At 36.3% G+C, this 17273-nt stretch overlaps 1 protein-coding gene across 1 annotated transcript in view; it reads right to left on the bottom strand.

The window, feature by feature from the left end:
* Nucleotides 1-12548, bottom strand: part of LOC121370667 (G patch domain-containing protein 11-like) — a 32506-nt gene extending 19958 nt beyond the window's left edge. The window contains exons 1-3 of the mRNA XM_041496056.1: nucleotides 12393-12548; nucleotides 7799-8028; nucleotides 2166-2419 (exon numbers count right to left, since the gene is read on the bottom strand). Of these exons, the coding sequence (XP_041351990.1) occupies nucleotides 2166-2419; nucleotides 7799-8028; nucleotides 12393-12451 (543 nt within the window). The 5' untranslated portion in view covers nucleotides 12452-12548. The remainder of the gene's footprint in view (nucleotides 1-2165; nucleotides 2420-7798; nucleotides 8029-12392) is intronic.
* Nucleotides 12549-17273: the final 4725 nt, after the last annotated feature.

Genomic DNA, 17273 nt, shown 5'->3' on the forward strand with positions numbered 1-17273 from the left:
GGGACCAGTGTTTATGGATAACAATGCTAGATCCTATCGAACGTGTGCAGTAATGGATTTCCTACAGCGAAATGCAATTACTACCACTGCTTGGTCGGCACAAAAAAAAGTAAAGTTTGTTTTATTTAACAACGCCACTAGAGCACATTGATTTTTTATCTTATCATCAGCTATTGGACATAAAAAATATGGTCATTCTGACACTTGGCCGGCAGGAAGCCCCGATCTCAATCCGATTGAGAACTTGTGGGATATTCTGGGTCAAAGAATACGTCAGAAAGATCCTCCAGTCCAAAATTTTGCAGAATTGTCAGCAGCATTGCAACAGGAATGGCGGGCGATCTCACGTCAGATCCAACGTCTGGGCCAGGGTATGAGAAGACATATTGAAGTGGTCATCTGCGTCGGTGGGGATTACACCAGATACTGAAGTTTTGAAGATTTTCTAACACTCTGGACCTTGTTCGAGCATGACAACAACAAAACACTTCTGCAAATCATTTCAAATTATCGCCAGTCCCATAGTTAATTTACCTACATTTTCACCCACATTGACACATTTCATTTCCCTTTTAACATTACACATTAAATTAGGATAAAATTATGTCTTAACTTTTGTGTGATCATGTTACATGCTATATCTCCACAAAAAATAGCAATTTACATGGAATGGGTCAATTAAATAGTCACAGTTCGTTGTGAAATATAAGTTACTTCCCAAAGTCAGGGTGGTTGTTAATTAATTTCCAGGTCCATATTATTAAGTACCCTTGGTAAGTGATAAACATCATGTGGCAAATGGAATCAAGCTGTTGATTGACAAATCAATACATTTTTTTAATATTCTAATATAAATGTTATCACATTTCTTTCATATAGATTTACAAAATTCAAGTGACATCCAGCAAGTATTTAACAGAACAATCTATTCAAAACACAGCGGAACCTGAAAACAACAACAACAACAACTAAAAACAACAAATATATTCTGTTCTTTGGATAGCTAATAACGAATATGTATCACGGATAGCCTGTATTCCGTGCAGCAGTGAATTGTTGCAGCTTTAGAGCACATACCACCAGAAATGTTAACAGTTCTATCACTGTAGTTTCAAATGTAAATAATACTACAAGCAACTTTCTAGTTACCAAATGTAAGTAAAGAATTTGATTTGGTTGTCAAAACGAGGAGATTCACATTTAAGTACTGTAGTTTAAAAAACAGTTAGCTTTATTCTAATCCTGAATTGTAATGAAACCTCATTATTAGATAAGTAATATGATGATGACAGATAAAAATTATTGCAATTTGTCATTTATAGTCAAAATAGACGGGGAAGGCACAAGAGTATATATCCTAAATCAGAGTATAATAGAGAAAACACTTAAAAAAGAGAAAACACTTAAAAAAGAGAAAACTTGAAGTATTAAATAACATCTGGGAGGTGTGTAAGCAGAGATTAGACAAAGTCCTAAGTGTTGATCAGGGGTGCAGCATGGTCTGCACCTAGGGAGGTTCGAATGTGAACCTAACAGACCCTTTCAGGGAACATTTTCTCTTCAAAATCTTAATTAGTGATATTTGTAGTCAATTGAAAATTGATTAGCAACTACATGGAGGATACTCCCCGAGTGTCTTGTGATATCATAATTTATTATTGATAAAAGTATGCTGATAAATTATGATATCACAAGACATGAGGGGGGTATTCTTTTTATCATCCATTATCATTCTTTTCATTTGCGACAGTTGTAAACAATGTCAGAATGTGGGTTGAATATCAGCGGTAGACTCGTTAACTAGAAGAAAGGCAGTGGTGTGACATCACTAATGGTAGGTTTAGCGCTGAAACAAACAGTGACATAACAAAACATTGTCTTGTGATTAAAATTTGACCAATCAAGATTATAGTGCCAGCGATATCTCCTACAAAAGCCTTTAATGGATGATGTTTAATATTTTAAAATTGTGTAGCAATCTCTGAAACATGTATAGCAAATTGTAAGGCGATACTCAACAAAATGTTCCTTGCCTTTTGTCTACATTTTTCCTTTATGAATAGCATTTAAAAAAAAAAAGAGGAGGATTGTTGAAGAGGGTCATCCAACCCCCCAGCCTATGCCCTTGTTGACAAACATGGATTTTGTAAAGATGAGCTACACACCTTCTGAGAATCTAACTGCTCACACACTTTCTGGCTCTTGCAGAGATCATTTTCCGTTCTGCGGTCGACCTGCACCTCTCTCCGCCTCTGTATGAACTGGTCATGCTGCTCAACCTCAAACTTCTGTCTCTTGTCCCGTCTCACAGTGGCCATCATAATTCTGTTAGTCTGCTTTCTCTTTAGGTCTGCTTCTTTACCCAAACCACCTCGACCAAACTTTACCTCAATAGGAACTGGCTCCATGCGGCCGCTGCCTGGAAAATTAAATATTATACAGTCGAATCGCCATTAAGAAGTCATTTATGACAGTATTTAAACATGATCTCTCAATATGAATTTGATTTGTCTGTATATATTTTGGTTTTTAAACACAAATGAATATGAAGCAGGCCCAAATCTCAATGCAAGGGAGATAACTACCTATTGCCAAAACCTCAAGGGAGAAATCTTGTTAATCCATTGGTGACAAGCTGATTACTATTTCACTTCTACTCTAGCTCTAACAGGATGAAGTTGTCTGTTGAGAACATCACTGTCATCAAGTTTCGAGTTCAACATGACAGGAATGCGGCTATTGTAACCCTTGTTTACAGGGACAATAGGCCACGTCGCCAGAATAAGCTGAGAAGACGTTGCATCATGAAGGCAGCACAGGGTGACCAAAATAGACGGCTCAACCGTCAGGGGTGGTCCCACCTGGACTGCGACCAACAAAGTCAAGAGTACAGACAGGGGCACCTCAGGGGGGACCAAAGCCAGCAGCTAAACTGTCAGGGGTGGTCCCTTCTGCATTGTCACCTCCGTCGACATCAAGTGCGACTAGCAACAGGAGCAGAATGGGGACCAAAACTGACAGGTAAACTGCCAGCGGTGATCCCACCTAAATCAGCACCTACATCGATGGAGACAAGCCAGGTGATCGTCACTGACACACCGGCCAGCCCATCATCGCCTCCACCTGTTGTTGTTCCCCCGGTAGTGGAGACACAGTGAGACCTCAAGAGGAGGAAGGTTTCTGTCCCAGATAAGGACCCGCTGGTAAGCAAGACCTCCCCTTGGACAATCATCTGCGAGAAACTACCTGCCAAGTACTGGTATAACGTGCGCTGTGACTACACCAATGTGTCTCAGCTGATTGGGTCAGTCTATGACAAATCCTGGCGCCCAACATCATCAGGTAACATGGCGATACCAAACAACAGCTCTTAGTCAGATTTTAAAATGTTCTGCACCTGTCAAAAACTTGTTATTTTTAAAAAAATAGTATGACGTACTTTATTTTGATAGCCTGTCAAAATTCTCTAATCACCTTAAAAACATTTTGGCAGAGGCATGCTTGAAAATTTTGTTTTACATTTAAACACATAAAAATTGTTGAGCTTCAAATTACTATTGCAAGTTATTAAACACTTATAAACAAAATTGGCACAAACAAAATTGATTAATTAGCTTACATGCAGTCCAGTGTTTTAATTAGTAGCTACATAGTGTTGATTATGGACTTGGGTTGATTTCTTTAGCAGTAATCTGGGATGAAATCACTATTCATGCCCAGAGCATACATTTCTATTTCAAACTACCTGATTCTCACCTGTATAGTTGAGTGGTTGTAAATATTATATTCATTTTTTAATTCTAAATTTTAGATTCAGGATTTGTATCTAAATATTTTTCTAAGGAATATCTAGCAGGTATAGTATATGTATTATAAATGCCTTACTGATCACTTAATTTGTCTATTTAATATGCTCTCTCAAATAAAGCTTAAATAAATATTTCTTCGCTTGATTTACACCTTTTGAACAAAGACTACAGGATTCAAATACTTCATTAATGACCATGGCAACTATGTGATTTTTAAAGACATTTTCACTGACCTTTTAAAGAATGTTTCTGCAATTATCAACTTACTATAATAATATTACAGTGAAGCCCCACCAATATTTTAAAGGCCATGAATATATTCTTTTCACTTAATAATAAAAATACTCTGGTATTTCATGGTAATTTTTTGTGACGGACGTGACATTTTGACACCATAAAACTACATTTCTACAAAAACTTGTGTGTACTTTTCTGTATATTTTGTGTTAATAAAAACCATATGCATGATGTTTATTTCACCCAAGAATTTTTTTATTTTGTACTAGTATTTTTGGAATAAATTACATATTAATGAGTGTGACGGACGTGACATCATTTGGACACAAAATATTTTTGTTCAAATTCAACCAAGAAACTCTGCTCTCCTATTTCTTCTATTTTAAATCCCAAGTATCATTTTGTTAGGTCACCAGGTTGTTTTACAATGACATACAAAGAAAATAAACAGACAGTTGATATAATTTAATAATCAATAATTAATCAAGAAAGGTACTGTGACGGACGTGACGTGACATTTTGTCAATCAACCAAGTTACTTCATAAAATTACAGAAATAATGATACAAAACACAGTAATGATATCTGATTGAACTATTTAATGTAAACAAAATCATAGCTATACATGTATATAATATACTGGTAGAATAAAGGCAACAGCTGACTGAAATGTATTACCCGTATGGTGAATTAATTTTTTGAAAATGTTGTACAATAAAGTAAAATTAAAATGAAAACATACATGTACATGTGTATCTCATATTTCCTCTAGAAAATCCAAGCACATTAAAATAAAAAATCCTAAGCCAATGAAATATCTAAGTTAAAAGCAAGTTAAAATGAAAATGTTCAATGTTCCTGCACGCAATACGATTCCATACATTAATCTTTCAAATTTCATTGTTCACAACACTTGTTCACTTAAAAATCCTGGTTTTTGTCAAGTTCATTCTATCACTGCTACACTCTGAGGGAATATGTATCTTTTGCGATTATCCATAGAAGGTGTTGGGAGTACTTCCATAACTTGATTCTTCATTACCCAAGCTTTATCCTCTTTCTCTGGAAAGGCAAAAATCTGTTTACTGCTTTCTTTTGCACGAAGAAAGGAGACCTCTATTTCTGAACCATCAGTATCTGTTATCAGTCCAGCACAAATGTTGACTGACTTCCTGGTTTTTAAAACTTACAAGTGCAAAAGAACCAGTATTAATACTGTTCACATAAGTTTCCTCAGCTGCATCACTGGATGATGTTGAAGGCTGTACCTCAAAGTTTTCTTCAGCTGTATCATTGACTTCATCATTCTCCATGTTTTCAAGATTGGGGAGAATCTTGCATCTCTTCATATCTCTTCTTTCTTTTGTGGTTCATTCAATTTCTTGTTCAGTCTCTGTAGTTTTTTTCGCTCTCTGTCTTTATTTTTTTCCTCCTCATTTTTTGCTGGATCATGTCTTACTTTTTCTCTGTGTTTTCGTTGTCTCTCTGCATCTGGTTGTGGCATGATGACTGTAGCCAAGAACTACTGAACTAGTATGTACAGCAGGTTGGTTGCTAGTTGTTATCATGTTTATGAACCTAACTACATGTATAGACGGAGTTCAAACTGGTAAACAAACCCATGTAAGCCCAGAAATCAGTGCATACATGCATATATTTTATACACTATACAAAGCAAGTGACTGTAATGAAATAAAACCTCAAATTTGTGGCAGAATCCCATTAAGGGTGTCCAGGTGAGCATACATGTAACTATTTAACAAGATTTGCAGTTAATGGGAAAACAATATGTTCACATATTCTACTTTGGCTCATAGTGTAAAAATTAATGAGTACAGCCACATTAAAGGGATTAACTGGCTACTATGACTAGCTTAAATCTTGTTAACAACATGTGCTTCAGATAGTATCTTAGCATGGATCACTTACTTTTGTAATGAATAATGTGAAGAACACCATTTAATCAATCAAAATGTTGGGAAATTTATATTCGTGTGTCACGTCCGTCACAAAAAAGTCACGTCCGTCACAAAATGTAATTTCAAATTTCATCAATTTCACATAAGATTTTTCAAAATCAAATTCTTCATCTTTTTAAATGCACAAAGAAGAAGGAAAATATATGAGTTTATATTTTTAACTTTGTTACTTTGAAAAAAAACCCAACTTTTGTATCAAAAACGTGACGGACGTGACATTTCAAATTAAATATAAAATTCAAATCACTAATTAAATAATTTATTGCTAAAAATTGTATGCACATCTCACAAGGGTATGGAGGTTTCTATGAATATGGTAAAGAATTTTTTTATTCTACATTTTTAATAAAAATACTGAAAAAAAAAGAATGTCACGTCCGTCACAATTTATTTTTTTTGCCCCCAAAATGCCTACAAAGTCTCCCTGATGTAGTTTATATGTCCAAATTTTGCATATTCAGGACCCTTATGGTGTTTATGTTCAAATGATATAAAGTTTTGAATAAAATTTAATGATTTATATTTTCATAGTAGTGGACCAAATACCATGAAATGCCCCCCGCTATTATGGATTACGACAGGCAAAGTCTGACCCAATGGTTGTTTTTAACACATTTTCACCCCACAAATCTAACCACAGAATTTGCCTTTTATGTTAAGCAAGCAAACAATAATTACTGTGGTAATATCTTGCGTAGTTGTCCTCATCAGTGTTAAAGTTGCTCAATCAAATAATTAAATAGTGTTAAAATTTATTCTGTTGGAAAGAATTATTAAAAGAAAACACTAGCAGATGACGATTGTTACTGAATGCAACTGCTAGAGATTGGATTACTTTGTTTTGATAGCTGAAATACTTCTTAACAAAGAAGCAAGCAATCTCGCTGTTTCTTCAGTGAAGCTATGCTCGTAACTAATTCAAGAGATTCGAATCTGACAGTGACCTAGACGACAATGTTAAATTGACACACCTAGTAACCAACAGTGTGACTTAAGTGAAATATGCATGTGCCACCGATGGCCTACCACCTATACTCCCATGTCATATGGCAGCAACTTTTTGTCACAGATGTTATCTGCCTGCGTCACTGTTATATATGAACATGTCACTGAGATATAAATTGTTGTGAGTTTGGAGTGCTTTGTGCCGCTGGATAAAAACTACAGTAACTATCATCAGTAAAACTCGTCAACCACAGCAAAATTAATATATCTGGCCTGCATTATCTACAAGTATTTGACATTTGTACATTTGAAATATAACTTTCAGACATATTTATTTGCTGCAAAAGTCACCTTTTAAAAAAAATGCCATAAGCAGGCTCAATATTGCAAAAGAGGATTAACTTTACTCAGTACATGCACAGTGGTACGATTCATTGGTTGATCAATTGGTTAATTTATTCTTAACTGGATAACAATTGACATTGGCTAAAATAATTTTTAAAATGTATGATTCAATAATAATTTTAAAAAAAAAACCTAACTTTTCTTGTTTGTACATTCTTGTTTACATATTTGATTGAACATTTGAGTTGATTTTTGGTAAACTCAATATTTTTATGCAGTCACCACAATATCGACACAATGGTGCTCGACTGTATTTGAAAATTAATTAGCAAGTACTATTTCTATTAAACATTTTAGAATGTGATTAGCAAATCAGATGTAATACATAACAAAATGTTACCTGCAATAAACTCACAGTGATACGAAAAGTGTTGGGTTTAACCATGCAGCCACTGAGCCATTTTACTAAACAAGCATTGGTTACCTGTTTTGCCAATTGCCATTCCCGGTTTGTAGCCCATCTTCTGCAACATAGCAAAGCCTTTGTTACTGCTGGTTAGAGATTTCCTCAGGCCATCTTCTCGCTTCTCCTTTTCCAGAACCCTGACTGGTTTAAATGCAGATTTATTGCTTTGATTAGCATTGTTCTGTTTCTTCTGCTGCCCGTATTTGGATGCTATTCTGTCTGGTACAAGCCCAGGCCTTGTGTTTGGGCTGCAACAACAACAACAATAATAATAATAATAATACAAAATTAGAAGAAAATCACCTCAACTTTTTTTAATGAAAGTTTGGGCTGTCATATGGGGGCAGGAGGTTTGCCTGCTGCTCGGTTTTCTCTGAGCAAAGAGAGCTTTATATTGTGGACGGAAAGTATACAAAACAACCGTCTCCCGCGACTATTTTTTAAATGGCCTAATACATGTACAGTTATTCACATGTATGTAATAATAATAACAACAACAATTTTCAGATATGTAGGGCATTTTCTTGAACATGATTAAAATGCAGTTACAACAACAACAACATCATCTTGAGGCATTGTAAAAAAAAAATATCCAAAAAACTATATGGTATGGACGGACAGACAGAAGGACAGAGATGAAACCTACATGTATGGTTCCATCCGGTTGGACTGGTAGGGCACTAATAATAATACATACATACATGTAATATAAACTGTGTTATGGATCAGAGTTAATTATGACAACTATTTGAACCAACTGAAAGACCTCAACTTGTAGAAACCGGCCTCGGTGGCATCGTGGTTAGGCCATTGGTCTATAGGCTGGTAGGTACTGGGTTCGGATCCCAGTCGAGGCATGGGATTTTTAATCCAGATACCGACTCCAAACCCTGAGTGAGTGCTCCGCAAGGCTCAATGGGTAGGTGTAAACCACTTGCACCGACCAGTGATCCATAACTGGTTCAAAAAAGGCCATGGTTTGTGCTATCCTGCCTGTGGGAAGCGCAAATAAAAGATCCCTTGCTGCTAATCAGAAAGAGTAGCCCATGTAGTGGCGACAGTCGGTTTCCTCAAAAAATGTGTGTGGTCCTTAACCATATGTCTGACGCCATATAACCGTAAATAAAATGTGTTGAGTGCGTCATTAAATAAAACATTTCTTTCTTTCTTTCAACTTGTAGAAGAATCTGACAAAAAGAAGAAATGATGGACAAGGTTTTTCCATAGAAACATCCATCCCACATATCCCTGGGACAACTGTGTGCTAAAGTTTGACACCAGTTGGTTTAGAACTATATGTACAGGAGTTATGTCTTAATAGATGGACTGGTAACAGCACAAGGGAGATAACCCCTCTACATTATCTTTTCTTCCTTTGATAATGACAAGTAATAAAAGGTAGACCGGCCTCGGTGGCACAGTAGTTAAGCCATCGGACTACAGGCTAGTACCGGCTCCAACCCAGAGCGAGTTCTTAAGGGCTAAATGAGTAGGTGTATAGCCACTACAGTGACTACACCCTCTTGTATCTCATTAACCACTAACCAACTAACCCACTGTCCTGGACAGACAGCCCAGGTAGTCAAGGTGTTTGCCCAGGACAGCACGCTTGAACCTTAATTGGATATAAGCACGAAAATAAGTTGAAATGAAAAAACATAAAAGGTAGAAAACTGAGCAAACCCACAAAAGTTCAGATTTAAGTAAATTACCTATATAATATTATCTAAAATAATAGACCTATTGGAAAAACATCAGTTCTTTTTGACTGGTCAGTTATCTAAGGTCATGAGACTTACATTTCAACCATGACTGGTATACCAAAGACTTACAGTTCGGCTGGTGTTTTAAAGCAATTGCACAACTGCAGGGGTAATAATAACTGATTTATAATGCATCAATAATAATAATTTGCAAGCAAATAGATCTATACATGTACATACTTAATTTAATTTCAACTTTTTTTAATATTATATTTGAAGGATTGTAACTTTTTTTAATAATTAGTGTATACATGTACAATGTTTTGTTTTCATCTTTAATTTGTGCTTGAAAAAAGATTGCAATATAATTTTAAATATGGTTTCTAGAATTTTATAAAAATTTACTAGCCATGGTTAAAAATCGACTAGCTATACTTCTGTACATTTGTACCAATAATACTAAAAGTAAAAAAAACCCCACCTATATATGGCCAAAGCACTTTATACAGGGTTTCAGATGACACAGGAATCCTGCAGATTTACCTAAAATACTTGTAAATTTAAATGTTTATTCAGCATGGTTGCCACAAAATATTTCTGGGATAAAAAAGAAGTTTGTTTTGTTCCCATCTAAAATCACAAAACTGACCAATTACATAGTCCCAAAGAAAAGAAAATTATCACTTGGGTATCGTGAGTGGTCGTTTTTTCTCGCACATACCCCACCAATAGGCCTAATAATATGCATTTTTTCTTTGGATTTTTTAAAAGAGAAAAATACTATAACTGCATTTTGTTCTATCAGTGTTCGAGATTAACGGTATCTTGATATCCCGGGGATACTAGAAGTTAATTTTGGATACCAGGTTTCAATAACCCAGTATCCCACCCGGATACCATATAATGTTGTTGGGTTTTTTCAATCCTGCATTTTTATTTTTCATTGAAACAATTAAAGTCGTCATTTACTGGTGAAGTTAAGTAACAGTATTTTCGACTTCGTACCCAGTCTCATGCCGTCACCCAACTTGTACGCAGTCTAATGCTACACTGGAGCAATAGCGGCGTAGCAATAGACTGGAAACTGCTAAATCGCTATTGTTTTTGTTCAATGTTTCTTCCCTTCAAATTTTATTTAAGATATTGATACAGGTAGATTTATCATTAGTAATGTAAGAAACATTTATAGATTACTGCTAAATATTAACTTATGTCAGTATTACTCAAAAATAGATGCAGCACATCTTTTTGCCAATGCCCTTTGATTGCGAATTTCATGAATTCTGCCATTTCGATTGTGGCGTAGCAATAGACTGAGAATGAGAACAGTGTCATCCAAGTTTGTTAAGAATTTCATTTAAGTGGGATACAAAATTCTCAGGTTGCATATCACATTTTGAAATGTTAGTATCCAAATGGGATACTGATTTTTAATCTCGAACACTGTCTATTGATGCAAAGTGAAATATAGTTAGTTAAATAGTTTATTATACTATCAAGTCATTATGTTGTTTTACAAGTCAAGTTGCTGAAAGCGAAGCGCCGTGTCATAAATTAGAGCGTTTGTTTACACTGTGCATACAGGAGTTGAACGGAGCTGAAGTCACTTCACCCCAAGCTATACCACCGGATGCCACAAAAACGGAACAAAATGGCTGCCCCAGTTAGCAGGAATAATCATAGGTTTTTTATTCACTCTAAATTTACGCATTTTTCATATTTGTTAAAATGTCAGTATGTGTTGGTGGTCCGGGTATGCGTCTTTCCAACACATAAGGCTCTTGTTTGAGTTGACTGTCCCTTTAAGTTTAAACTTAAAACAATGCCAACAACAAAAATCAATTAACTGACCTTTGGAAGAATGCCTGTAGTAATGGAAATTTTCATTGTTGTTTTTATATATGTTGGTGTGTGTTAAAACAACAAATATTTGATTTTGTCCAAGAATAATATAAGCTAATTAAATATGAATAATTTTTACAATAACATTGATGATTGAATAACAATTGTCAAAACATATCCAGTCCATTCCAATAAGCCAACGACTTCCAGATTTTAAAAATGCATGCACTGTCTGCAATATATTTTGAGCTCTATTTTTAGAAAGACCCGGCCCAAAACCACATGGCACTGTCAAAATATAGAGCATCTTCTAGTATGTCTTCTGCTGCTGTAGTTCGCGCCAGCACAGATGCTGTGTGTTTTGTCATATTCGGTTCAGTTTCAGTGTGTTTCTTTTTTAACTGGTACTATACTAGCCAGACTCTAAAATCACTGGTTGCCCAACAGACTACCTTTGTAAAATCCTTAGTCTCCCTTAGCTAATAAAGGTTGCCATGTGTGACTGCTAATTTTCAAACCTGCGTTGTATCTTTCTCACACAAGCAACGTTTTCAGCTTTTGTTTGATATTGTTGATATTGGTTTTGCATAATCCCACAGATGAACGACAAAATAGTTTGTGCCAAATTTTATGCCCTGACTGGTGCTACAGCCAGATGCGGTAATACAGAAAAAAATTGTGACAGAAATTTTGCTGAGAAATGTTTTTAATTTTGGAGTGAAAATAAATGTATGTTCCCAATAGTGTATGTTGTTAAATTAATGCCAACGAGAACCCGTTGAAGCCGTTCTATTGCCCTAGTATTAGTAATCTTCATTTGAAGCTGGGCAACTTAACATGGAATGGATTTCAATGGCAGATGACATGTGTAGCGAGACCGAAGACTCGGAAGAGTGACAATCATTGAATCAGAGAAATCGGAATAGTTTTATTTGTGATACCCAATAGCCGATGTGTATTTTTGTGCTGGGGTGTCGTTAAACATTCATTCATTCATTCTTTAACTTTAAGTGTACCTTTAAGTCTATAAAAAAAAAACGTCTTCCCCATTTCATTAATAGTCTTACCATTGCTGCAGAATTTTGTCAGACATATAATCATCTTCTTCGCTATCTTCATCACACATTTTAATAACTTACGAATTTAACTTTTTACGGAAAATTTTAATAGAGAGAAAACTTATATCATATTTGTTTATCAAACTAGACTGATATCCTACTGCATTGCGATTAGTATTTGTTGTTGAGTACAATTTCCTCCGCTGTTTGTTGGAAGCACCGTGGAAACTGTACAATTCAAAAACAAGTTTAGTTTGTTTTGTTTAATGACATCACTAGAGCACAAATATTTATTAATCATCGACTATTGGATGTCAAATATTTGGTAATTCTGACTTGTAGTCAACAGAGAAAACCCGCTACAATTTTTCATTAGCAGCAAGGGATCTCAGTATAAGCAGTATAGTTTAATTAATTAAACCCTACAAATTATATACATTATTCACTTAAAATCCATACATGACTGTATATATGTTCTTATTTAAATATTCTTACTTATGTTTTAAAATGTGCCATGTTGTTTGTATTATTCATATCTAAAGAAATAAAATTGTAAATTGTATATGCACTTTCCCACAGACAGAAAAGCACATACCACAGCCTTTGACCAGTTGTGGTTGGAACGAGAAACCCCCAATCAGTTGAATAGATTCACCGACGTAGTTCAATCGTGCGACGTAAGCACCTCAGGCTCATGCGAGCGCTCGATCGACTGAACTAAATCCCGACACCTGTACAATGCATGACCAAAAGATATTTTTTTTGTTTAACGACAACACTAGAGCACAATGATTAATTAATCTCCGGCTATTGGATATCAAACATTTGGTAAATCTGGCACGTATATTGCATTTGCTAGACCACCCGTGGGGCAGCTCTAAGGAGAACATGCTCTTTTATCTCCACCTGAAGAGTGCTCGCTCTCTCTCTCTCTCTCTCTCTCTCTCTCTCTCTCTCTCTCTCTCTCTCTCTCTCTCTCTCTCTCTCTCTTTATTGGGATCGATGCCCGTCGGTGGGCCCATCGAGCTATTTCTAGCTCCATCCAGTGCACCACGACTAGTATACCAAAGGTCGTGGTATGTGCTATTCTGTCTGTGGGATGGTGCATATAAAAGATACCTTTCTACTAATGGAAAAATGTAGCGGCTTTCCTAAGATTATATGTCGAAATTGCCAAATGTTTGACGTCCAATAGCCGCGTGATTAATAAATCAATGTGTTCTAGTGGTGTCTTTAAACAAAACAAAATAAAACTTTTTTGTTTTGTTTTTGACCTTCCTGGGTGTATATTGGTATAGAGTTAGTTGTTAGAGTCTGCTTTGTCCGTGTACACCGACGGTTCACCATATTCTGGTGGAGTGTAGGCCTAATCATCTTGGACCGACAAGGGAAGATATATTTGGTAGACAAAATGTGATAGAATTATTTCTATTCCACCCTGAATTTATTTTGAAGGGTTTTGTTTTTTTACGAGATACTGATTTTTATTTGAAATTTTAACATACTTACCTGTGATACTTGTACTTTTGCACAGCTCTTTACATTGTGTTTTTAAATTTGAATTTATAATTTTTATTGTATTGATGTGCATCATCAATTAACTTTTGTAGGCCCTATTTACCATCGTGTGACACCAAATAGCCGATATATTTTGTTGTTAAATATTCATTCATTCACTAACCGCTTGCTATTAACAACTAACCCACTGTCCTGGACAGACAGCCCAGATAGTTGAGGTGTGTGCCCAGGACAGCGTGTTTGAACCTTAATTGGATATAAGCACGAAAATAAGTTAAAATGAAATGAATGAATGTCAAAACACCTCTCGTTCAGAACCTTCCAGCTCAAGTATGTTTCTTTCGGGGGGAAGGGGGGGGGGGGGGGGCAATCCTATTACGTTGGTCGCCCTGTGTGAACTAAACGTTCAAGCACGTCTATCTAATATTCTGCCCAGGACAGTAGGTGGCATTATATTTTAGAGATATATGTATAATTTAGAAAGTGACTGTCCTACGTTTGCTGCCATAGTAAAATTTAATTTTACATTTTGTTTTTAAATTGAAAATATCACATTTCGAGCGGAGTGGTGGGGGTGGGGAGGGACAGGCTGGCTTTTACCCGAATTAAATGAAAATTCCATTTAGCATCAATACAATACAATACAATACAATACAATACAAACTGCTTTATTACCGTCTTTACATATGATGTATACATATAATTATTATATACATATAAACACAGTCTGGTGACCCAGAAATAATAAAGCTAATGATACGAATAATGAACGACTAAATATATACATTAAACAAAATAAAATAATGTATAGTTATATTATAAGTGATATAACGATTTGCCACATAGGCTATTATTTAATACTCAACAAACTATTTCTTGCTGTATCCATGTCCCAACAGAGCTGTGCTATTGTTACAAGATGGGCAGCAGGGCAGTTGTTAATATATAGTATCATTTTTCATAGCTGTTCATTGATTGAAATGCAGTGTTGCAAACGAATCACTACGCATTTTTACATGGATTACAACTAATTTTGAGGGTAGAATGATGGAAATACATGGTAAAAAGGTTTTAGGTTAGCACATTTTTTCCCCGAATATCTATATAATTTTTGCCCGAATTTGAGGTTTTGCTCCCCTCTCCCCGCCCACTGTCTCGTACACTTATGACGTCTTGCACTGCGCGCCATTTTAAAAGTAAACGTTTGTTTTGTTTAACGACACCATTAGAGCACATTGATTTATTAACCATCGGCTATTGGATGTCAATCATTTTGTAATTATGGCATATAGTCTTAGAGAGGAAACCAACTACATGTTTCCATTAGTAGCAAGGGATCTTTTATATGCACCATCCCACAAACAGGATAGCATATACCACGGCCTTTACAGTCGTAGTGCACTAACTGGAACGAGAAATAGCCCAATGGGCCCACCGATGGGGATCGACCCCAAACCGACCGCACATCAAGCGACCGCTTTACCACTGGGCTATATGTACGTCCAGCTCTTTTAAAAAGTGAAAACTGCATCAAAATGTATGTTAACAACAGGGTATGGGCTAGAATAATTTAGTTAGAAGTGTATATGATGGAACTTTATTGTGTGTGTGTGTGTGTGTGTGTGTGTGTGTGTGTGTGTGTGTGTGTGTGTGTTATATCGTTATAATTATGGTAAAAATTATGAATTTCTTAATGTGTGGCGGTCATCTTAAATTTTCTTTTCGGGCCTTGAGGAAAAAAGTGCTAGCTAGGGCTATATTATTACTGGGCCAGTAGACCTGGAAAAAAATAATATTTACTTGAGATGTTGCGTGAGGAACAAAATAACTTAAAAGTTTGTTTTGTTTAGCAACACCACTAGAGCACATTGATTTATTAATCATCGGCTATTGAATGCCAAACATTTGGTAATTCTGACATGTAGTCTTAGAGACGAAACAGCAATGAGATGAATAAAATCAGACAACTCTATTAATAAATAACACATGGTTAACATATTGAAATTTCAATTTGTTCCTTGATTGAAAACTGAAAAACTGCCCAATGAGATCACCTGTGCCACGTTCCATGCTTGTGCCACTATTTTAAAGGCTCTTAGTGATATCTGCTCTGTCAGTTGTGCTGTTAGTAGTTGACCAATTTGAGAAGCGTGTCATAATATGATCCCTATATTTGCGATACATTGATATGACACTCATAAAAAGAAGCCCGTTTACCAAAACGTTTTTACTTACATACATAATAAGGAATACAAAAATGCAGGTCTACACAATATCCTCTCTGGGTGGGTCTTAGCTGATCGTTTCTGCTCGTTTCCTATTGTGTAAACATGTAAAAGCAGACGGACAGTAATTAGGCCTATTGTGAATGTGAGGTGTGGGGGCAGATTGCCACACGGTGTCGGGGGTTGGTTGTCACATATAATAAAACATGACAACCAACCCCAGTAACGCAAAAGCATGATAAAGTGCAATTTACATACCTGCATGCATGCATACATTCGTGCGCGCGCGCACACACACACATACACACACACACACAAACTGTGGTATGTACTATCCTATCTGTAGGATGGTGCATATGAAAGATCCCTTGCTAATAATGGGGAAATGTAGCGGATTTCCTCTCTAAGACTATGTTAGAATTACCAAATGTTTGACATTCAATAGCCGATGATTAATACATCAATGTGCTCTAGTGATATTGTTAAACAAATCAAAATTTACAGACTTGACAAATTTGGTTTAGATCATGTAACAAGGCACTTTATATGTAATTATAAAAGTGTCCCCCCCCCCCCCCCCCCCCACACACACACTTTTTGGCACCTTCCTACGCCACTGCAAGGCAGCATAGGCGTCGGAAACAGGGGAAGGGGCACTAGCCCCCTAACTCTGAAACTGGGGGGGGGGGGGAGGCACAATATGCACAATATGAACTCGCATTTAATAAGTGCCCCCCGCCCTCTCCCCCCCCCTCCCAGTTGCTGCCACCTTCCGACGCCCATGGGCAGGTTGTCTCAATAATTAACTAATGTATCAAAATGATGAATGAATGAATGAATGAATGAATGAATGAATGAATGTCCTCTAAGGTATTCCTCCATTACTTATAATAACTGAATGTTTTGTTACTGACATACTACTAGGCTACGTCACAAAAAATAGTATTAGGCTCACATTTAAGCAAACAAGATGGGGTGTCGGGGGAGGCGGTCAACTGCATCACCCTCCCCCTTCCACACACACACACACCAGTGCTGGAGAAAACCTTCGCATTCGAGCAAAAACAATGAGACATTCTGGCATTTTGTTGAAATATTAGCAGTAGCGTAGGAAGGTGCCAAAAAGTATGTGTGTGTGGGGGGGGGG

Source organism: Gigantopelta aegis, chromosome 4 (assembly GCF_016097555.1).
Source record: "Gigantopelta aegis isolate Gae_Host chromosome 4, Gae_host_genome, whole genome shotgun sequence".
NCBI lineage: Eukaryota > Metazoa > Mollusca > Gastropoda > Neomphalida > Peltospiridae > Gigantopelta > Gigantopelta aegis.